Source organism: Aethalodelphis obliquidens, unplaced genomic scaffold, assembly GCF_003676395.1.
Source record: "Aethalodelphis obliquidens isolate GAN/ISIS:26980383/991018 unplaced genomic scaffold, ASM367639v1 scaffold51, whole genome shotgun sequence".
Classification (NCBI taxonomy): domain Eukaryota; kingdom Metazoa; phylum Chordata; class Mammalia; order Artiodactyla; family Delphinidae; genus Aethalodelphis; species Aethalodelphis obliquidens.
The window spans coordinates 9,461,041-9,478,146 of record NW_020837995.1 but is presented as its reverse complement, the minus strand read 5'-3'; the positions used below and the strand labels follow the sequence as shown (position 1 = coordinate 9,478,146).

At 36.6% G+C, this 17,106-nt stretch overlaps 1 protein-coding gene across 12 annotated transcripts in view; it reads right to left on the bottom strand.

Annotated features, from left to right (window-relative positions):
* The window catches only part of MGA (MAX dimerization protein MGA), a 153,810-nt gene that overhangs the window by 40,248 nt on the left and 96,456 nt on the right, over positions 1-17,106 (bottom strand). For all 12 annotated transcript variants that reach the window (XM_027083978.1, XM_027083983.1, XM_027083977.1 and 9 more), the window contains exons 6-9: positions 12,415-12,546; positions 12,094-12,198; positions 10,020-10,681; positions 8,527-8,872 (exon numbers count right to left, since the gene is read on the bottom strand). In XM_027083978.1, coding sequence (XP_026939779.1) covers positions 8,527-8,872; positions 10,020-10,681; positions 12,094-12,198; positions 12,415-12,546 — 1,245 coding nt within the window. The remainder of the gene's footprint in view (positions 1-8,526; positions 8,873-10,019; positions 10,682-12,093; positions 12,199-12,414; positions 12,547-17,106) is intronic.

The following is a 17,106-nucleotide window of genomic DNA, read 5'->3' as shown; positions in this document are numbered from 1 at the left end:
AAAAGAAAGATTGGCAGAATTGATTAAAAAAACGCATGATCCAACTATACCCTCAAGTGTACAAGAGACTCACTTGAGAGCCAAAGATACAAACAGGTTGAAAGTGAAAGGATGGAAAATGATATTCCATCTAAGTAATAACTAAAAGAGAACAGTGATGTCTACACCAAGATCAGACAAAGTAAACATTAAATCAAAAAGGTTGCAAGAGACAAAGGACATTATATATTAATAAAAGGTTGAATCCATCCAGAAGAAACTATCACAAACATTTACACACCTAATGACAGACCATCAAAATATGTGACGCAAAAACAAACAGAATTGTATCAGATGGCATCTTCTTGAAAATCTGTAGTTTAGTGTAGCAACCTTCATTAATTATGTGAGATAGATCTGGATAACTTGCTGCAGTTTCTATATCAGCACTTGCTGCTTCTCCTTGCACTTTTATGTTATTGAGACAGCTTCTTTCCATAAACCTCAAGAACCAAGCACAGCACATCTAGCTTCAAACTTTTCTTCTGCAGCTTCTTCACCTCTCTCAGCAGCCTTCATAGAATTGAAGAGAGTTAGGGCCTTGCTCTGGATTAGGCTTTGGCTTAAGGGAATGTTGTGACTGGTTTGATATTCTATTCAAACCACTTAAACTTTCTGAATGTCAGCAATAAGACTGTTTCGATTTCTTATTATTCATGTGTTCACTGGAGTAGCATTTTTAATTTCCTTCAAGAACTTTTCCTTTGCATTCACAACTTGGCTAACTGGTGCAAGAGGCCTAGCTTTCAGCCCATTTCAGCTTTTGACACGCCCTCATCACTAAGCTTAATCATTTCCAACTTTGATTTAAAATGAGAAATGTAAGACTCTTCCTTTCACCTGAAAACTTAGGATGCCATTGTAGGGTTATTAATCGGCCTAATTTCAATATTGTTGTGTCTCAGAGAATAGGGAGGTCAAGGAGAGGGAGAGAGATGGGAAATAGCCAGTAGCTAGAGTAGTCAGAACACACACAACATTTATTAAATTTGCCATCTTATATCGGTGCAATTCCTAGAGCCTCAAAACAATTACATTAGTAACATCAGAGGTCACTGATCAAGGATCACCAAAACAAGTGTAATTATAATGAAAAAGTTTGAAATATTGTGAGAATTACCGAACTACAACACAAAGACATGAAGGGAGCATATGTTGCTGGAAAAAATGGTGCCAACAGACTTGCTGGACGCCAGATTGCCACAAACCTTCCATCTATAAAAACTGCAGTATCTGCAAAGCACAATAAAGCCAAGTGCAATAGAATGAGGTATGTGAATGCCTTTTTCTTTATCCCAATTACATCAGCTTTATAGTAAGTCTTAAAATCAGGTAGTGTAAGTCTATCAACTATGTTCTTTATCAAAGTTGTTTATTAAAGGACTATTCTAAGTCCTTTGTTTTCCATATAAATTTTAGAAACAACTCGCCAATTTCTACCAGAAGAAGCCTGTTGAGGTTTTGATTGGAACAGCATCAAATTTATAAATCAATCTGAGGACAACTGTATCTTACCAACAGAGTCCTCTGATGCATGAAAACTGTGTACCTCTCCATTTACTTAGATCTTTTAAAGTGCTCTAAGCACTTTTTAGTATAAAGTGGGTTTTTTTGGCAACTTATCCTTAAGCATTTCATTTCTTTGTATGTTCTTTAAATGGTATTTTTAACTCCAATGTCCAGTTGTTCATTGGTATATATACAAATACACTGTATACTGATATTGTTGTATGCTGTAACCTCACTAAACTTACAGTCCTAGTAGCTTTTTTGTAGATTCCCTAGAATTTCCCTATCTATGAAAAAGCCAATTTTATTGCTTCCTTTCCAACCTGGATGCATTTTCTTTTTCATGCCTTACTGCACTGGCTAGAATGTATGATGTTAAACAGACATGATGAAAGAGGACAATATTCCTCACTCCTAATCTCTGGGGAAAAGCACTCAGCACCATTAGTACGTTGGCTGTAGAGGTGTTTTTTGTTTTTTGTTTGCGTTATAATATTTATTTATTTATTTGGTTGTGACTGGTCTTAGTTGCGGCTCACGGGTTCCTTAGTTGCGGCACTTGGGTTCCTTAGTTGTGGCATGCGAACTCTTACTTGCGGCATGCATGTGGGATCTAGTTCCCTGACCAGGGATCAAAACCAGGCCCCCTACATTGGGAGTGCAAAATCTTATCCACTGCGCCACCAGGGATGTCCCTGTAGAGTTTTTTTATAGATGCTCCTTATCAGGTTGAGGAAGTCTCTTTCTATTCCTAGGGCACTTAAGAACTTTTACCAGAAATGGATTTTGTCAATTTTTCAAAATATCTATTGAAATTATCATATGGCATTTTTAAAAAAGTCTGTTACAGTAATGGTGAACTACAGTGATTATTTTCAGGTGTTAAATTAACCCTGCAGACCTGGAATAAACCCCACTAGGCCATGATGTACTTATCCTTCAAATATACTCTTGGATTTGATTTGCTAAATTTTCATTTATAATTTATATATATATATATATATATATATATTCATTCCTCAGGGATATTACTCTACAGTTCTATTGTAATGTCTTTTTCTGGTTTGAGTATCAGGGTAATGCTGGCCTCATAGAATAAAACCATTTTACGGAAGTGTTTGTGTAGACTCGATATTATTTCTTCCTTAAACAGTTTTGTAGAATTAACCGTGAAGACATCTGGAACTGGTGTCATTATTGTGGGAGTTTTCACTACAAGTTCACAGGTACAGGGCTAAGCAATTATTTATTTCTTCTTAAGTGAGTCTGGTAGCTTTGTATCTTTCAAAAATTTGTTCATTTCATCTAAATTGTCCAACTTATTGGCATAAAATTGTTCCTAATATTTCCTTATTATCCTTTTAAAGTCTGCAGTAATATTACTTCTCATTCCTGATACTGGTAATTTTTGTGTTCTTTTTTCCTAATCAGTTTCCTACAGATATCAATTTTATTCATCTCTTTACATAAAGTTAACTCGTAGGTATACATCTCAAACAAAATTCTAAGTGGGCTGAGAAAGGAGGAACACCAGATTTGTAATCCTTTGTCATGGTACAACCCGCAGCAGCTAAGCACAGTGCTTTTATATCAATACCACCTGCAGTATTTTTAGGCAAATGCAAGAGTAAACAGGTGATAAGAGTGAAGGCCAAATTTCAGAAATTGTATCTTACACAGTAGAAAAAACACAAAGGCTTGGAAAACTTGGGTTCAAATCCCTACCGCTCACTTAACAGCAATGTGACCTTGAGGAAGAAGTCACTTAAACGCTCTAAGCACTCGGTTAGTGTATTTGTAAAATGGAGAAACCTCCTTATCACAAAAGGTTGCAAGATTTAAATGACATACCCTTATACAGTGCTCTTCACAAAGACTGTCTAATAACGTTAATATCCCTCTGTTCACATCAATGGATTAATGGGCCACTAATGGCAGAACAATTTTTAAGTCTATTACAATGACAAAAAAAGCTATCATCAAATGCCTAGATTTCATGCATCAAAAACAATAATTTTTAATTTATACATTAACTACAGAATAAATACACAAACACGAAAAAATTCAAGCTGTACAAAACGACACAAAAATGAAAGGCAAGTCTTCCACCATACCCAGTGTCACAGTCCCCACAACTGACTACTTGCAACCATTTGTGTTTAGTTTTGGTGGTTACCTCAATAAGCCTAAATCAAACACTTTCCCCTCAACTCCATGATTTAGCAGTGGCTAAGGACTCAAGTGTGATGAAAGGTAAGGAAATTAGCATCCTAAACTTACTCCACTTTTCATCTTCTGCCAGCTATAGAGCTACTTTCACATTGTCATGGTTTATAGCACTGACTTCTGTTCTAAAATTCTATTTGGAACTTTAGCAATTTGTATATGCCAATTCTAAAAATCAAAATACCAATACATTTGCTTACAAAATTATGCTTATGTGATCAATCCTTGTAGAATCAACTAATGTGACTGACCCCTTAGAGGAAGAAAATGTAATTCTATACCACTAAATTTGTTGAAACTGTCCAACAGATTCTCTTTTCTTATACTCTTAATTGCTCAAAATTTTACCAAAAATTGTATTGGTTCATAGTTGGACCATAATTTTCCTGTACAAAATTTTTCCTTCCAGTGTTCTTGTTTTTTTTTAATTGATGAAGGTGGCATGAATCTTCACCTAAACGTTAATCATCCAGGTTCTTAACCATGTCATTTCTTAAAATAAACCTAATATTCTCTTAAAGATAGTCTTCTAAGCATCTTTTGATTTTCTACTTTAGCTTTTTTTTTTTTTTTGCGGTACGCGGGTCTCTCTCGTTGCGGAGCACAGGCTCTGGACGCGCAGGCTCAACGGCCATGGCTCACGGGCCCAGCCACTCCGCGGCATGTGGGATCTTCCTGGACCGGGGCACGAACCCGTGTCCCCTGCATTGGCAGGCGGACTCTCAACCACTGCGCCACCAGGGAAGCCCTGATTTTCTACTTTAAATTAGACTACTTGCTTTCTAGTCTTGCTTTGTAGTTGTCATCCTAAGATTGTTTTCTCCCCCTCTTGAGCTGGGTCCACAATTCACTAGATGTTATCTCATGCTTCTTGAATTTTTTGTTTTCCATTTTCTGGAGCACAACCTCAAGAAATTCACCAGGAGACTGCAAGAGATCAACTTCCTACATCTTGATTGTATGTTTTAATATATCTCTATCTCATGCATAATTATAAATTATGATTTATAATTTGGCCAAGAATGCTAGGTTAAAAATTCATCCAATCCCCACTTGACTCTCATTTTTTTGGGGGGGGGGTGCTTAGTCGGGTCCTAGTTGCATCACACAGGATCTTTCATTGCAGTGCGCAGGCTCCTCGCTGTGGCACGTGGGCTTCTCTCTAGTTGTGGTGCGTGAGCTCCAGAGCGAGTGGGCTCTGTAGTTGTGGCGCACGGGCTTCCAGTTGCCCCAAGGCATACAGGATCCTCCCCGACGAGGGACTGAACCTGCATCCCCTGCATTGGAAGGCGAATGCTCAACCACTGGACCATTAGGGAAGTCCCTAGACTCTGATTTTAGAAACAATGATGCAAACGTCCAGTGTTACTTTGATATCAAACTGATTCTAAATCCTTCCTAGGAAAAGTGCCTTCTCTTTAAAAGAGTTCAGGATATCTTCTTCACCCTCAATGCTCTGAAACGTCAGAAGATTGTGTCTAGATAGAGTCACCTTAAAATTATTTCTGCCTGGTATTCAGTGGGCCCTTTAAATCAGAAGTGTCATGTCCTTCAGCTCCGAGACATTTTCTACCATCATTTCTTTTTTTTTGGGGGGGGGCCATGCTGCACAGCATGCAGGATCTTAGTTCCCTGACCAGGGATCAAACCCTCGCCCCCCGCAGTGGAAGCACGGAGTCTTAACCACTGGACCGCCAGGGAAGTGCCTCCACCATCATTTCTTTGAGTAATTTCTCTCTTCCATTTCTCTCCTCACTTTCCCCAACTCCTTTAAATCCCAGCAATTTTTTTTCTCGTTTTCCTCCTATCTTTTTGCAAAACATACTGATAAATTTCTTCAACTTCTTCCAGTTTTTGTATTTATTTTTGTTTGTTTGTTTTCGGTCTCAGCAACATTTCTGTCTCCAAGAACTCTTTGCTATTTCTACTCCTTTTACAGAGCAATCATAACACAAATATCTTCCCTCCTTTCCTCACTGTCCCCTAACAGTACAAGAAAATTAACAGCTCCTAGAGTAGAGTAGACCATGTCTTTCAGTAAGGACTATACCAGTGAGAAAACCCAAATATACTATGTTAATTGGCTGCCTTCTGGAGTTTAACTCTGATTAAGACACAGGGTAAAGACTCTACCAAGAAAGCAAAGTAATAAACCTAACAGATACACAGTATTCCTACTGCTGTGGCTTTTGTAACTTATTTCTGTTGCTTTGAAATGGAAAAGTGTTGCTGAAAGTGCAGGATGGGAATAAACTCAATAAGGAGATATGGATAAAACTAAATTAATAATTTTGTATTATATTTCATTTTAAACCTTTTAAATCATATTTACAGAAAGATCATTTACGTATATGAAGGTAGTACCTTATTTAAACACTGAAATACCAATTAAAACAGCCTGGCGCTGGTCACAAAATGGACAGCAGAAACCAAAAACAGACCCAAACATTGGTATATTTTAATTTCCTGTATCACAGGTGATATTTTAAACCAGTAGGGAAAGTATTTATTCTCAACAAGTGATGGTACAACTAGCTAGCCATTTGGGGGAAAAATGAAGCTCTACGACAAATCTCACATCAAATAAATTCCAGATATATTAACAATTTAAATTTTTAAGCCCATTTATTAATCTAAATATTTTTAAATCTTGAGGATAGAGAAAGACTTTCTAAAGAACCAAAACCTTAAAAAGAAGAGACCGCCAGATTTAACCATCTCTGATTTCCCTTTGTCAGGGGAGATGGGAAGACCTTTGAACAAAATTAAAATATAAATTACAAAATTACAACCTGGAAAAAAATAAAACTCTTGGAAATATATGGGGAAAAAAACAAAGCCACTCCAATAAAAGTTAGCAAAGAATTTTAAAAAGCAATTTATAGAACAAAGTTTATGACAAATGGTCAATAAACCTATCACTGAAGAAATATAAATTTAAGACAAGACATCAATTTCTGCCTATTAGTTTGAATATCCAATGTTAAGAATATAAAAGTGGGCTTCCCTGGTGGCACAGTGGTTAAGAATCTGCCTGCCAATGCAGGGGACACGGGTTTGAGCCCTGGTCTGGGAAGATCCCACATGCCACGGAGCAACTAAGCCCGTGCACCGCAACTACTGAGCCTGTGCTCTAGAGCCCACGAGCCACAATTACTGAGCCCAGGCACATCTACTAAAGCCCACATGCTCTAGAGCCCGTTCTCTGCAACAAGAGAAGCCACCGCAATGAGAAGCCCGCGCACTGCAACAAAGAGGAGCCCCCGCTCGCTGCAACTAGAAGAAAGCCCACGCGTAGCAAAGATGACCCAACACAGCCAGGAAAAAAAAGAAAAAAAAAAAAAAAGAATATAGAAGTGGCACTATCCAACTACTGGTAAATGTGTAGTTGGTATAATTCTAGCAACATTTATAAATGTTTAGAAAGCACTCACTGTCACAGCAATTCCACTTTTAATAGCCTATAATGAACATGGATGTTCATCACCGTACTGTTTGAAAACCCATAAAGGTTAAATGTCCAGCCAAAAGGACTGTAATAATATGAAGGTATTAAAACTAAAATTGTAATATAGAGCTGCACTTGTTAATATGGAAAGCAGAACATGACTTTATGATATGAAATTTCTATAAGTTACCACATACACAGTAGTTCCATTTCTATAAAAATATATACATAGGCACACAAGTGGATTAATAGAAAATCTTGGAAGAATATACGTAAAAATATTAATTATCTAATCTAACTGAAGTAAGTACATGGCAAGCAATTAACAAATGTAAATATAAACTGCCAAAAATGGAATATTAATCCTCTAATAAACTAAGAAGGAACTCTTCAATTACATGGTAAAATTATAGTCAGTCTATTTAAACAAAATAAAAAGATATAATAGGAAGGAAAAAAAGTCAAAAATGAAATATGTAACTTGAATCTATATAACATTATACCAAAAAGGAAAAATAAGCTTTTCAAAAGAGTACGTAATGCTCAACTCAGTTATGCCCTTATTCTGTCCCCAAATCTCCAAGCAACTGATGAGTGGCTCAAACCATGACCAGAAGGTCTTTCTGCAAACTTCTTCCTTTAGAAAATAAAATGATGTGTGCTGGCTGACTTGATTGTGGTAATTATTTCACAAAGTATACATATGTCAAATTACAATGTTGTACACTTTAAGTATGTGCAATTTGTCAATTATACCTAAATTCAGCTTGGGGGAAAAAAAGAAAATGATGGATTACCATGATCATCTGTATATTCAAAGAACATGGGGATGTGAAGTGAGGGAGTGGGGGCAAGACACGGAAAAAAAGATGAAGCCTCAAAGGCATTCTGAAAATCCAAATAAGAGAATGATTCAAATTTAGCACAAAAAAGCTATCTTCAAGAGAAAATTTCAATTTAAAAAAAGGCATGCGTGCACAGTTTTGTGTATGTCGCACGTGCCATATAGAAAGAGCATTTTAAGGATAATAAGAAATTCTTATGAGATCACTGATTAGGATTAAAGTAAGTAATATTTGAAATACGTTTTCAAATAACCATACTTTTCCTCTTTTCTCTTTTTTTTTTTTGGCCACACCGTGTGGCATGAGGGATCTTAGTTCCCCAACCAGGGATTGAACCTGTGCCCCCTGCCTTGGGAGCAAAGAGTCTTAACCACTGAACCACCGGGTAAGTCCTGAAATAACCATACTTTTCTTAAAAAAAAAAAAACTATACTATTTTAACTCTCAATCAATACTCACTGTATTCTAGCTTCTTTCTCTTCTTTTTCTCTTTCAATTGTTCTTCCTCCTCCCTGACTCCCTCTTCTTCTTCTCTTTGCTCCTCGCCCAAATTATCGTAAAATACTGGATCACGATGAGCAGTCTTCCTCTGGAAATGCTTAGTTTTGGATCCCCCTTTAACAAGTACAACTTTTCTTTTCAAACAAGTGCAGCCAAACATGCAGTCTGGTCGGCGGCAGTGAGCAGGCTGGCGCTTCTCCAAAGCTAGACTTGAACATACACAACCCAATCGACAGAAGTCATTGTTGCATGGAGGGGCTCGTTTCCTTATGATCGTGTGGATGGGTTTAGTTTTGAGAGATGCCTAAAGTTAAAGTAGAATATTATAAATCTACTAAATCATCCCCTAACAACTTACAGTCATATACTGGTCTGCCTTCTCCAACTCTGAGCACTCAGTACTAACAGTACAAGATTAGTGCAGATTCAAAGGACAAATCATGAATATAAACAGAACTCTAAGCAATCTCCCATTCTAATGCATAGCACTGACAAGAAAGAGAATATTTTAATTCATTATGAGCCAAAATATCAACAAGGATAAATGTATTCTCAATAGAAATCATGCATAATGTTCTCTATAGCAAGGGTTGACAAACTTAAGGCCCATGGGCCAAATCCTAACTAAAGTTTCATTGGAACACAGCCAGGTTCACTCATTTACATAACATCTATGGCATTAGAGTAGCAGAGCTGAGTAACCAACAGAGACTGTATGGTCTGCAAAGCCTAAAATATTTACTATCTGCCCCTTTACATAAATAGTTTACTGACCCTGCTCTATGATAATTAATAAAAAGAGAACATTATAATACATGCATAAAAGTCTTTAGGAATGATCGATTATAAAGGACACAATCTGTATTTTGTCCCAACATCTGATCATCTTCAGCTCTAGAATTTAGTCACAGAATTTAAAAAACGGAAAATACAGAAATTTCATGACAAAAAAATTACCCACGTGCTGCTGTATCATTTCACATGCACTGAGGCTGCTAACACAGGTGAATCAACAATTAATGAAATTTTCTTAATATAAAATTTTATGAAAGACAAAAACTTTTTCTCTGTAGGTTTATAATTTGGGGGATTTTTCTGGGATTTAATACCATCTAAGCAGAGTTTTTAAAGCTGTTTTAACAAAATCAGTAAATGTACTTGACCACATGCTGGAGAATGAAATTAAGAAAGTTCAGAATGGCCAGCTGCCTTTACACAGGAGAGGGACAATTCAAAAGCACAATTGTACAGTCTCCCTCTGCTGGCAGGAGGAATCTACACATGGTGTCTAGTTGATAAAGAAGAACAAACGTGGAAGACATTTCCTTAGTTGTCACTAAGGTAACTAAAAGCCCCATCCTCCTGCCAAAAAGCCCCATTCCCATTTCTCCTGACTACCTAATTCTCTCTAGCCAAGACTAATATGCTTCTGGAAAACAACAGATACTTACTTGAGCCGTAAGCAGAGTTGTTAAGGATACATCTGCTCGCTCTTCAGTGATATAGGTCCTTGGTTTTCCTTCCCAAAGTGCACAGTCTTCCAGATCCATTAGCTTCACTTGAGATTTAGACAATCCTGGAGGGCGAGTTCCCTGTTGCTGCTGCTGCTGCTGTTGGTGTGCCTGCCGCAAACTAATCTGCTTTGGAAATGTATTTTCATCTAAAGTTGGCACAACCAAGTTATTCACCCGATTTTCTGAGATGGTGGTTGAAGAATTCTTGGTAACCTTATCTCCTGGAATAGTATGACTATGTTTCTGCTTTGGTGAAACAGGGTATGGTAAAATGGATTTATAAGATGATTTAGTTCGGCCACTGAAAGGTGCCTGTTTGTTTTGAGACTTTGCCTTTCGAGAGACAGAGGGTACAGAATGAGGCTTCAAAGAGTAAGAGGTAGAAGGGGAAATGGTAGATTGCTTCTTCAGTACACTATCAAGTGTTCGAACATAGCTGGTACTCTTGGTGGGAAGCTGGTATACCACAGGAGATGTGGGAGCATTAGAAGAGAAACCCATGCTTGTTTCCATCAGCTTGCCTTCATTTTCCAAGTACTCATCCAGCTTATCACTGCAGAAAGCAGAACGGTTTTTCAACGAACCTTCTGAATTTCCACCTAGAAATAAAGAGACACAGATACTTAAATCCAGGACAGATCTTTATATATATAGAAAAATATACTTTAAAAGGCCAGGAGCAGGGGCTTCCCTGGTGGCGCAGTGGTTAAGAATCCGCCTGCCAATGCAGGGGACATGGGTTTGATCCCTGTTCCGGGAATATCCCACATGTCACGGGGCAACTAAGCCCATGCGCCACAACTACTGAGCCTGTGTTCTAGAGCCCACGAGCCACAACTACTGAGCCCACGTGCCACGGCTACTGAAGCCCGCGCGTCTAGACCCCATGCTCTGCAACAAGAGAAGCCACCACAATGAGAAGCCCGCGCACCAGAACGAAGAGCAGCCCCCGCTCCCTGCAACTACAGAAAGCCTGCGTGCAGCAACGAAGACCCAACGCAGCCAAAAATTAATTAATTAATTAAATTTAAAAAAGAAAAGACCAGGAGCATTAATTTATAAGCTACTAAATCTTCCAAACTATCCCTCCTCGGAAGTAAGGAAAAATATAAAATATAAAGCCAAATAAAGACACTGAATGTCATATACTAATTATATTAAAGTCCATTATCTAAAATTATCTTATTATATATATTTAACATTAATTTTGCAAAGTGCTAACAATAGTAATAATTAACACTAAGAGTCGACAACCTCTTAGGACCTTAGTATAGAGATGAGACATAAGTAAAAACATAAACGCAAAATATATACTTAAATTTGACCTCAACAGAACACCAAGAGGTTACTTAAGGGATTGCAATACCTGAAGTCTGACACAAAACACAAGGGAAGAGGATAAGGCACCAAAAAAGGAGCATAAAATTTAGTTTTTATGGAACAAGAAAAAGCAAGTTTAGTAGAAAGACAAGCATTACACTATGATAACACTACGAAGATTCAAAGATGAGAAGATTCAAAGATGAGAAAAATTATATTGGACAAATGGTAAATTTATCTGGCTAGAGTGTAACTGCAAACAAGTGTAATGGGAAAGGAAAAGCACTAAGAAAGGAGACCAATAAGCATACAGTCAAAATTTAGATTTTAGATTAGATTTAGAAGTTTATTTTGAAGTACTAAAATGCTATTGGGAATCACCATACAGCTCTGAAGTACACAGTTCTGAAATAATGCTTGAGAATGATGCTTTTTATAACTGTAGGAACCAAAAGGAAGTGCACTTTGAAAAGGCTGCAAGGATTATTTAAGCCTGATATGGTTAGTGACTGAACCCCAGGATGGGGACTATGGGACACAGAAAATGAACAAAAACAGCCAAGACAATTATTTTCAGTATATTTTAAAGCATGGAAAGGAGATAAAGAAAAACCACCAAGGCTTACTTTTAATAAAAGTCTTTGGCCACATGTTTCAGAATGTATTTATAAATTTTTAAAAAGCTGATTACCTTCATTCCTAGATGCAGAAGCACTATGAAACTTTCCCCTCCATCCCTTGATCTTGGTGAAGTCATTAGTCTTCCCTGTCCTAGAAACAAAGGGAAATCCAGCATCTATAAAAGAAAAAGTAAGAAAGATGATCAAAATTCTAGCAAGCCAATATTTAATATCTAATTAGCCACTAAAATTTCATCTAAAATGTATAAATCATCATTAAGACTCATCACTAGATAAAAGATCTACATTAGAGTACCCTATATGTCTGTAACAATGGTAGCATTTTATTTTTATCACAAATTTGTTTGACTTTACAAACGCTACGCACTCACCAGGTGAGGCAGGGTTGGTTCCTGTAAGGTTCCAGAAAGGAAAGCTAGTGGCTGGAGCCAAAGGTAGCTGTACTCCCAAGTATTTAAGATCAATACTCATTGCTGGATCCACTGAATTCAATTTTAAGCCAACTACAAGAAAAAAGGACCACAAATCATTTTGGTTTTTTTTAATCTTTGGTTGCGGGGTGGGGTGGAGTGAGGTAGGGGGATAATAGAGATCAAGAAAAAGTGGAGAACAGAAATGATGAAATAAAAATTGGAAGTGACAGATTTTAAGGTGGTCTCATGATCCTCACCTCCTGGGTATTACATATTTGCATATTCCTCCCCTTCCCTTCTTGAGTGTGGGTGAGACCTGTGATTTGCTTCTGATGGAATGTAGCAAAAGGGGCAGGATGTACATACATGATTATGTGTATGTGATAATATAGGAGTAAGTATATCACCCATCCTGCTAGAGCTACAAGGATATAAATTCTGCCAACAATCTGAGGGAAACTGGAAGCAGATCCCTCGCCAGTCAAGCCTTTGATGAGGAACCAGGTCTGACATCTTGATTGCAGCCTTGTGAGACCCTAAGAAGAGGACCCAGTTAAGCCATGCCCAAACACCTGACCCATAGAACTTTGAGACAGTAAATGTGTTGTTTTAAGGTACTAAGTTTGTGGTAATTTGTTAAGCAACAATAGATAACTAATACATAAACATAGCAGAATTCAGATCTTTTGTACTTTAACGCTTTGTAGCCGAGAGATTTCCTAGGACCTCTAATACAAACTTGCCATAGTCTGTGCTTCTGGCCTAATTAAGGCTACTAATTCTTTAGTTATTATTACTGATATTTATGGTTAATGGAGCCTATAAATACTGTGGCTTATTTGTAGGTTAAGAGGCAATCTTTTGCGAAAACATTTATTTTACGTATCTTTTTTTTTTTTTGGTTAACATTTTACATCTAAGATTTGTCTATGTTGACACATTTATCTCTGCATGATTTATTTTCACTGTTGTACACTATTCCAGATTATGAATTACTCCAATTTATTAACCATTCTCCTGTTAGTGAGAATTGTTTCCTATTTTAAACTATTACAAACAATGTTGCAGTATAACTGTACATCTTGTACAAGAATGTACATCACACACATGAACATGTATGAAAGCTTCTCTAGTGCATTGAGCTTTTCCTTATGGCATTTACCCAAGAGCGGAATTGCTATGTAATGGGATATGTTCATCTTCAATTTACTGGATACTGTGTTTGACATATATGTGGCTGCCCAAAATATTCTGAGAACCTTTCCTATAGCTATTACTTTTCCACATTATAACCCCCACCTCTTCAAGGAAGAGGTGTTAAAACACAGATGCAGCCATAAAAGGCTTCAATTTAGAAGAGAGCACCATGAGGAAAGGAATACTGTGCAGAATTGTATTAATGAGAGTGACAGTGTTTGGCTAAGTTAAGAACTTTTAGAGGTAAGAGTAACCAACATCCTAGCTGTAGTATACTGTGTTCAGTGTCCATATTGAAAATGGTGGTAATTGCCCAATGTTGTGAGATTGCTGGTATGAGCTCTTGGGGAATGTAATTTGGGCATTTTTGCTTTTCTCTGCCTCTCTGTAAGTCATCTGATATTCTTTAATAAATTCGTATTCTATTTCACCTATAGAGTGTATTCTCATGTTTGTGATTAAGAATTCTGACACACCTAGTTATTCTGAATCCTTATGTAATGGCATATAAGAAAACAATGATTACATAACAAACTGGGATAAACATGAGGCTGCTTATGGCTGGAGGCAACCAGTTCTACGGTTATTAATTTCCCTTGGTCTTGCCTGGCCACTCTGAGGAGATCAGTGTCTCAAGAGCATACCTGTCACACAATCATGGATAACCACATGCAACACTGCTCTAGTTGGGAAGCTGTTCACTAGATTGCCAAATTACTCTCCATTTATACTCCCTTCAATAGTGTAAGAGTTCTTGTTGATCCACATCCTCTCCAACATTTTATATCACTGGACTTTTAAAACTGTCCCAATCTTACTGGTATAAATTTATATCCTATTGTTCTTAAATTTGCATTTTTTCTGTTACCAGTGACAATCTTCTAATTTGGATTTCCTTGTTTGTGAATTACTGGCTTCATATTATTGAGCAAGAAAGTATTTAACTTAAATTTTAACAAAACTGAAACCAAAAGGAATTCAAAGCATCAACTACCGTAGTAATAACTACTAAAAGTCATAGGTACAGGTTTCCAATAAAAAGCTTACATAGTACTGGTTTCCTAAAAGATGAAGACACTAGGCAGGTTACAAGCCACAAGTTCTTAAGGCTAATTTGTATATCCTCCACATAAATTAGTTTGTAATTCTAGTTCTTTAAAATAAATATCATTTTATCATGTTTATTTTAATCACATGTGATTAAAATTAACATCAATAAAATATTATTTCCTCATGTTTCAATCAACTGGGGAGAAAATAATATGAGTCAAAACAAGTGGTTTCTAATCTTGTCTTTGGGCTAAACTTCTCTTAGCTTCTGCTTCCTCATCAGTGAAATAATACCAATCCAAAAAATAATAATATCAATCCACCACACTGAGTTTCATGTTTTAAGAAGTAACCGTGCCTTCTCTTTGAAATGCTCTGTCATATAGATGATGATAGAGATAAAAGACATTTCCCAGACCTCAAGGAGCTTTTGTGTTATGTTTTCCCAACTGATTCATTAGTAGTTACAATAGGATAAAATACTGTAAGAGGTAAAACAAATGATACTTGAAAAGCCCAAGGCAATCTGGTAAAACTTTACAGAGAGTGTAATTCTTAAATTAGAATAAGTAGGAATTAACTAGGAAAGGCAGAGAGAGTAGAGTGAAACCAGAAAGCAAAATATTGCAGAAATGCAAGTGAAACAGAATCCTAAACAAAGGATAAACTGAGATACTGTAGTGCCTTGAAAAGAGAAAAGTACTCTATTATTATTATAGACAAAAACTGCCAGAACAGCTGCCTACAGAGAAAGAAGGAATTAAGTCGTTAAAAGTGTACCCATACAGCCAAATAGGTAGACAATCAAATTTAGAGACTGTTTCCCCTACATATCTTCTTGTCTGCATTTACTTATACTTTGAACTGCCACCTTCCCCCAAAAGTGATACCAAGTGATCCTAAAAACATCAACAAAAAGACCAAATTTATTTTAAATATACTTACAATTTTTTAAAGCCCTAAAAGTTGAGAGGTCAATGGCACATGGACACTGCTCAAAGTAATTCCCAATTTAGCTTACCTGCACATCTTGAAATGTTTGCCCTTCAAGAAAATCCTTCCCTGAATAATAGATATTTGAGACTCAGACTCAGTCGGTTTCATATGAATGATAATAACTTTATCTTGCAAAAATAAGATAGTTATATAATTCTTAGCACATCCCCCAAAAAGCATAAAACCCTTTCCACATGGTAGTTTAAACTAATTCATACTTCTGAATGCTTCTGCCTTTTCACCATATTAGGAGCAACTTCTTAAAGAAATATTATCACACCATTAAAAAAAAGACCCATAAAAATAGAAACGAAAACAGATAACCCTCTAGGTTCAGAGCAGAGTCACCTAAAACAATAAACTGTAGCCAAAAATGCCTGCCTCTAGCTAAACCCACTTAAATAGGAGGTATCCACAAAAAAACACTCAGAGGAATGAACACCTATATAACTAGCCAACAATGAACAGAAAAGTAGACATTTATATAAGAAAAACTCCAGCTAACCATTGATTTAACAGTACAGAGTATTTTTTAAGTAACTAAAGAGGCAGAGTGCTCTGGAAATATTATCATAAGGGAATTTAACATTAAAACTGACAGGAGTCCACACTGATATAAATAAATGATTGGATAAAAATGAGGGAGAGAAAAAAAAAATGAGGGAGAAAAGAGAATCTCTGGTTGCAGAAGAATGCCAAGTAATTTATGCAGATACTCCATCCTCAAGAAAGTGGAGCATAACTTCCCACTCATTAAGTGTGGACTACACAGTGACTTCCAAAGAGTGCAACATAAAAAGTCAGTGACAAATCATGTTGATAATATGTACCCTTGATAAGGTGAGGTGAGAATGGCACTTTACCTCTGTTGTCTTCCTCCTATAAACATATAATCCCAGTCTAACCATTAGAAAAACATCAAACAAATCCCAACTGAGGGACATTCTACACAATACCTGACCAGTACTCCTCAAAATTGTCAAGGTAATTAAAAACAAAACAGTCTGAGAAACTGTCCCAGCCAACAAGATCCTAAGGAGACACAACTACTAAATGTAATGTGATTTCCTAGATGAGATCCTGGAACAAAAAAAATTAACTAAGGGAATTTGAATAAACTAAGGACTATAGTTAATAATAATATATCAATATTAGTTCACTAATTGTAACAAATGTACTGCCCTAATGTTAGATGTTAGTAACAGGAGAAACTGTATGCTGAGTATATGGGAACTCTCTGTACTATGGTCCCAATTTTTCTGCAAATCTAAAACTTATCTAAAACAAAAAATTCACTTAACAATTAACATAGAATTGACTTGGTAGCAATGAAACAGAAAAGCTTTTACAAAAATACCTTTAAAGATCAAAAACATGATAATTTCAGGTTGATGGACTTAGAAAAGA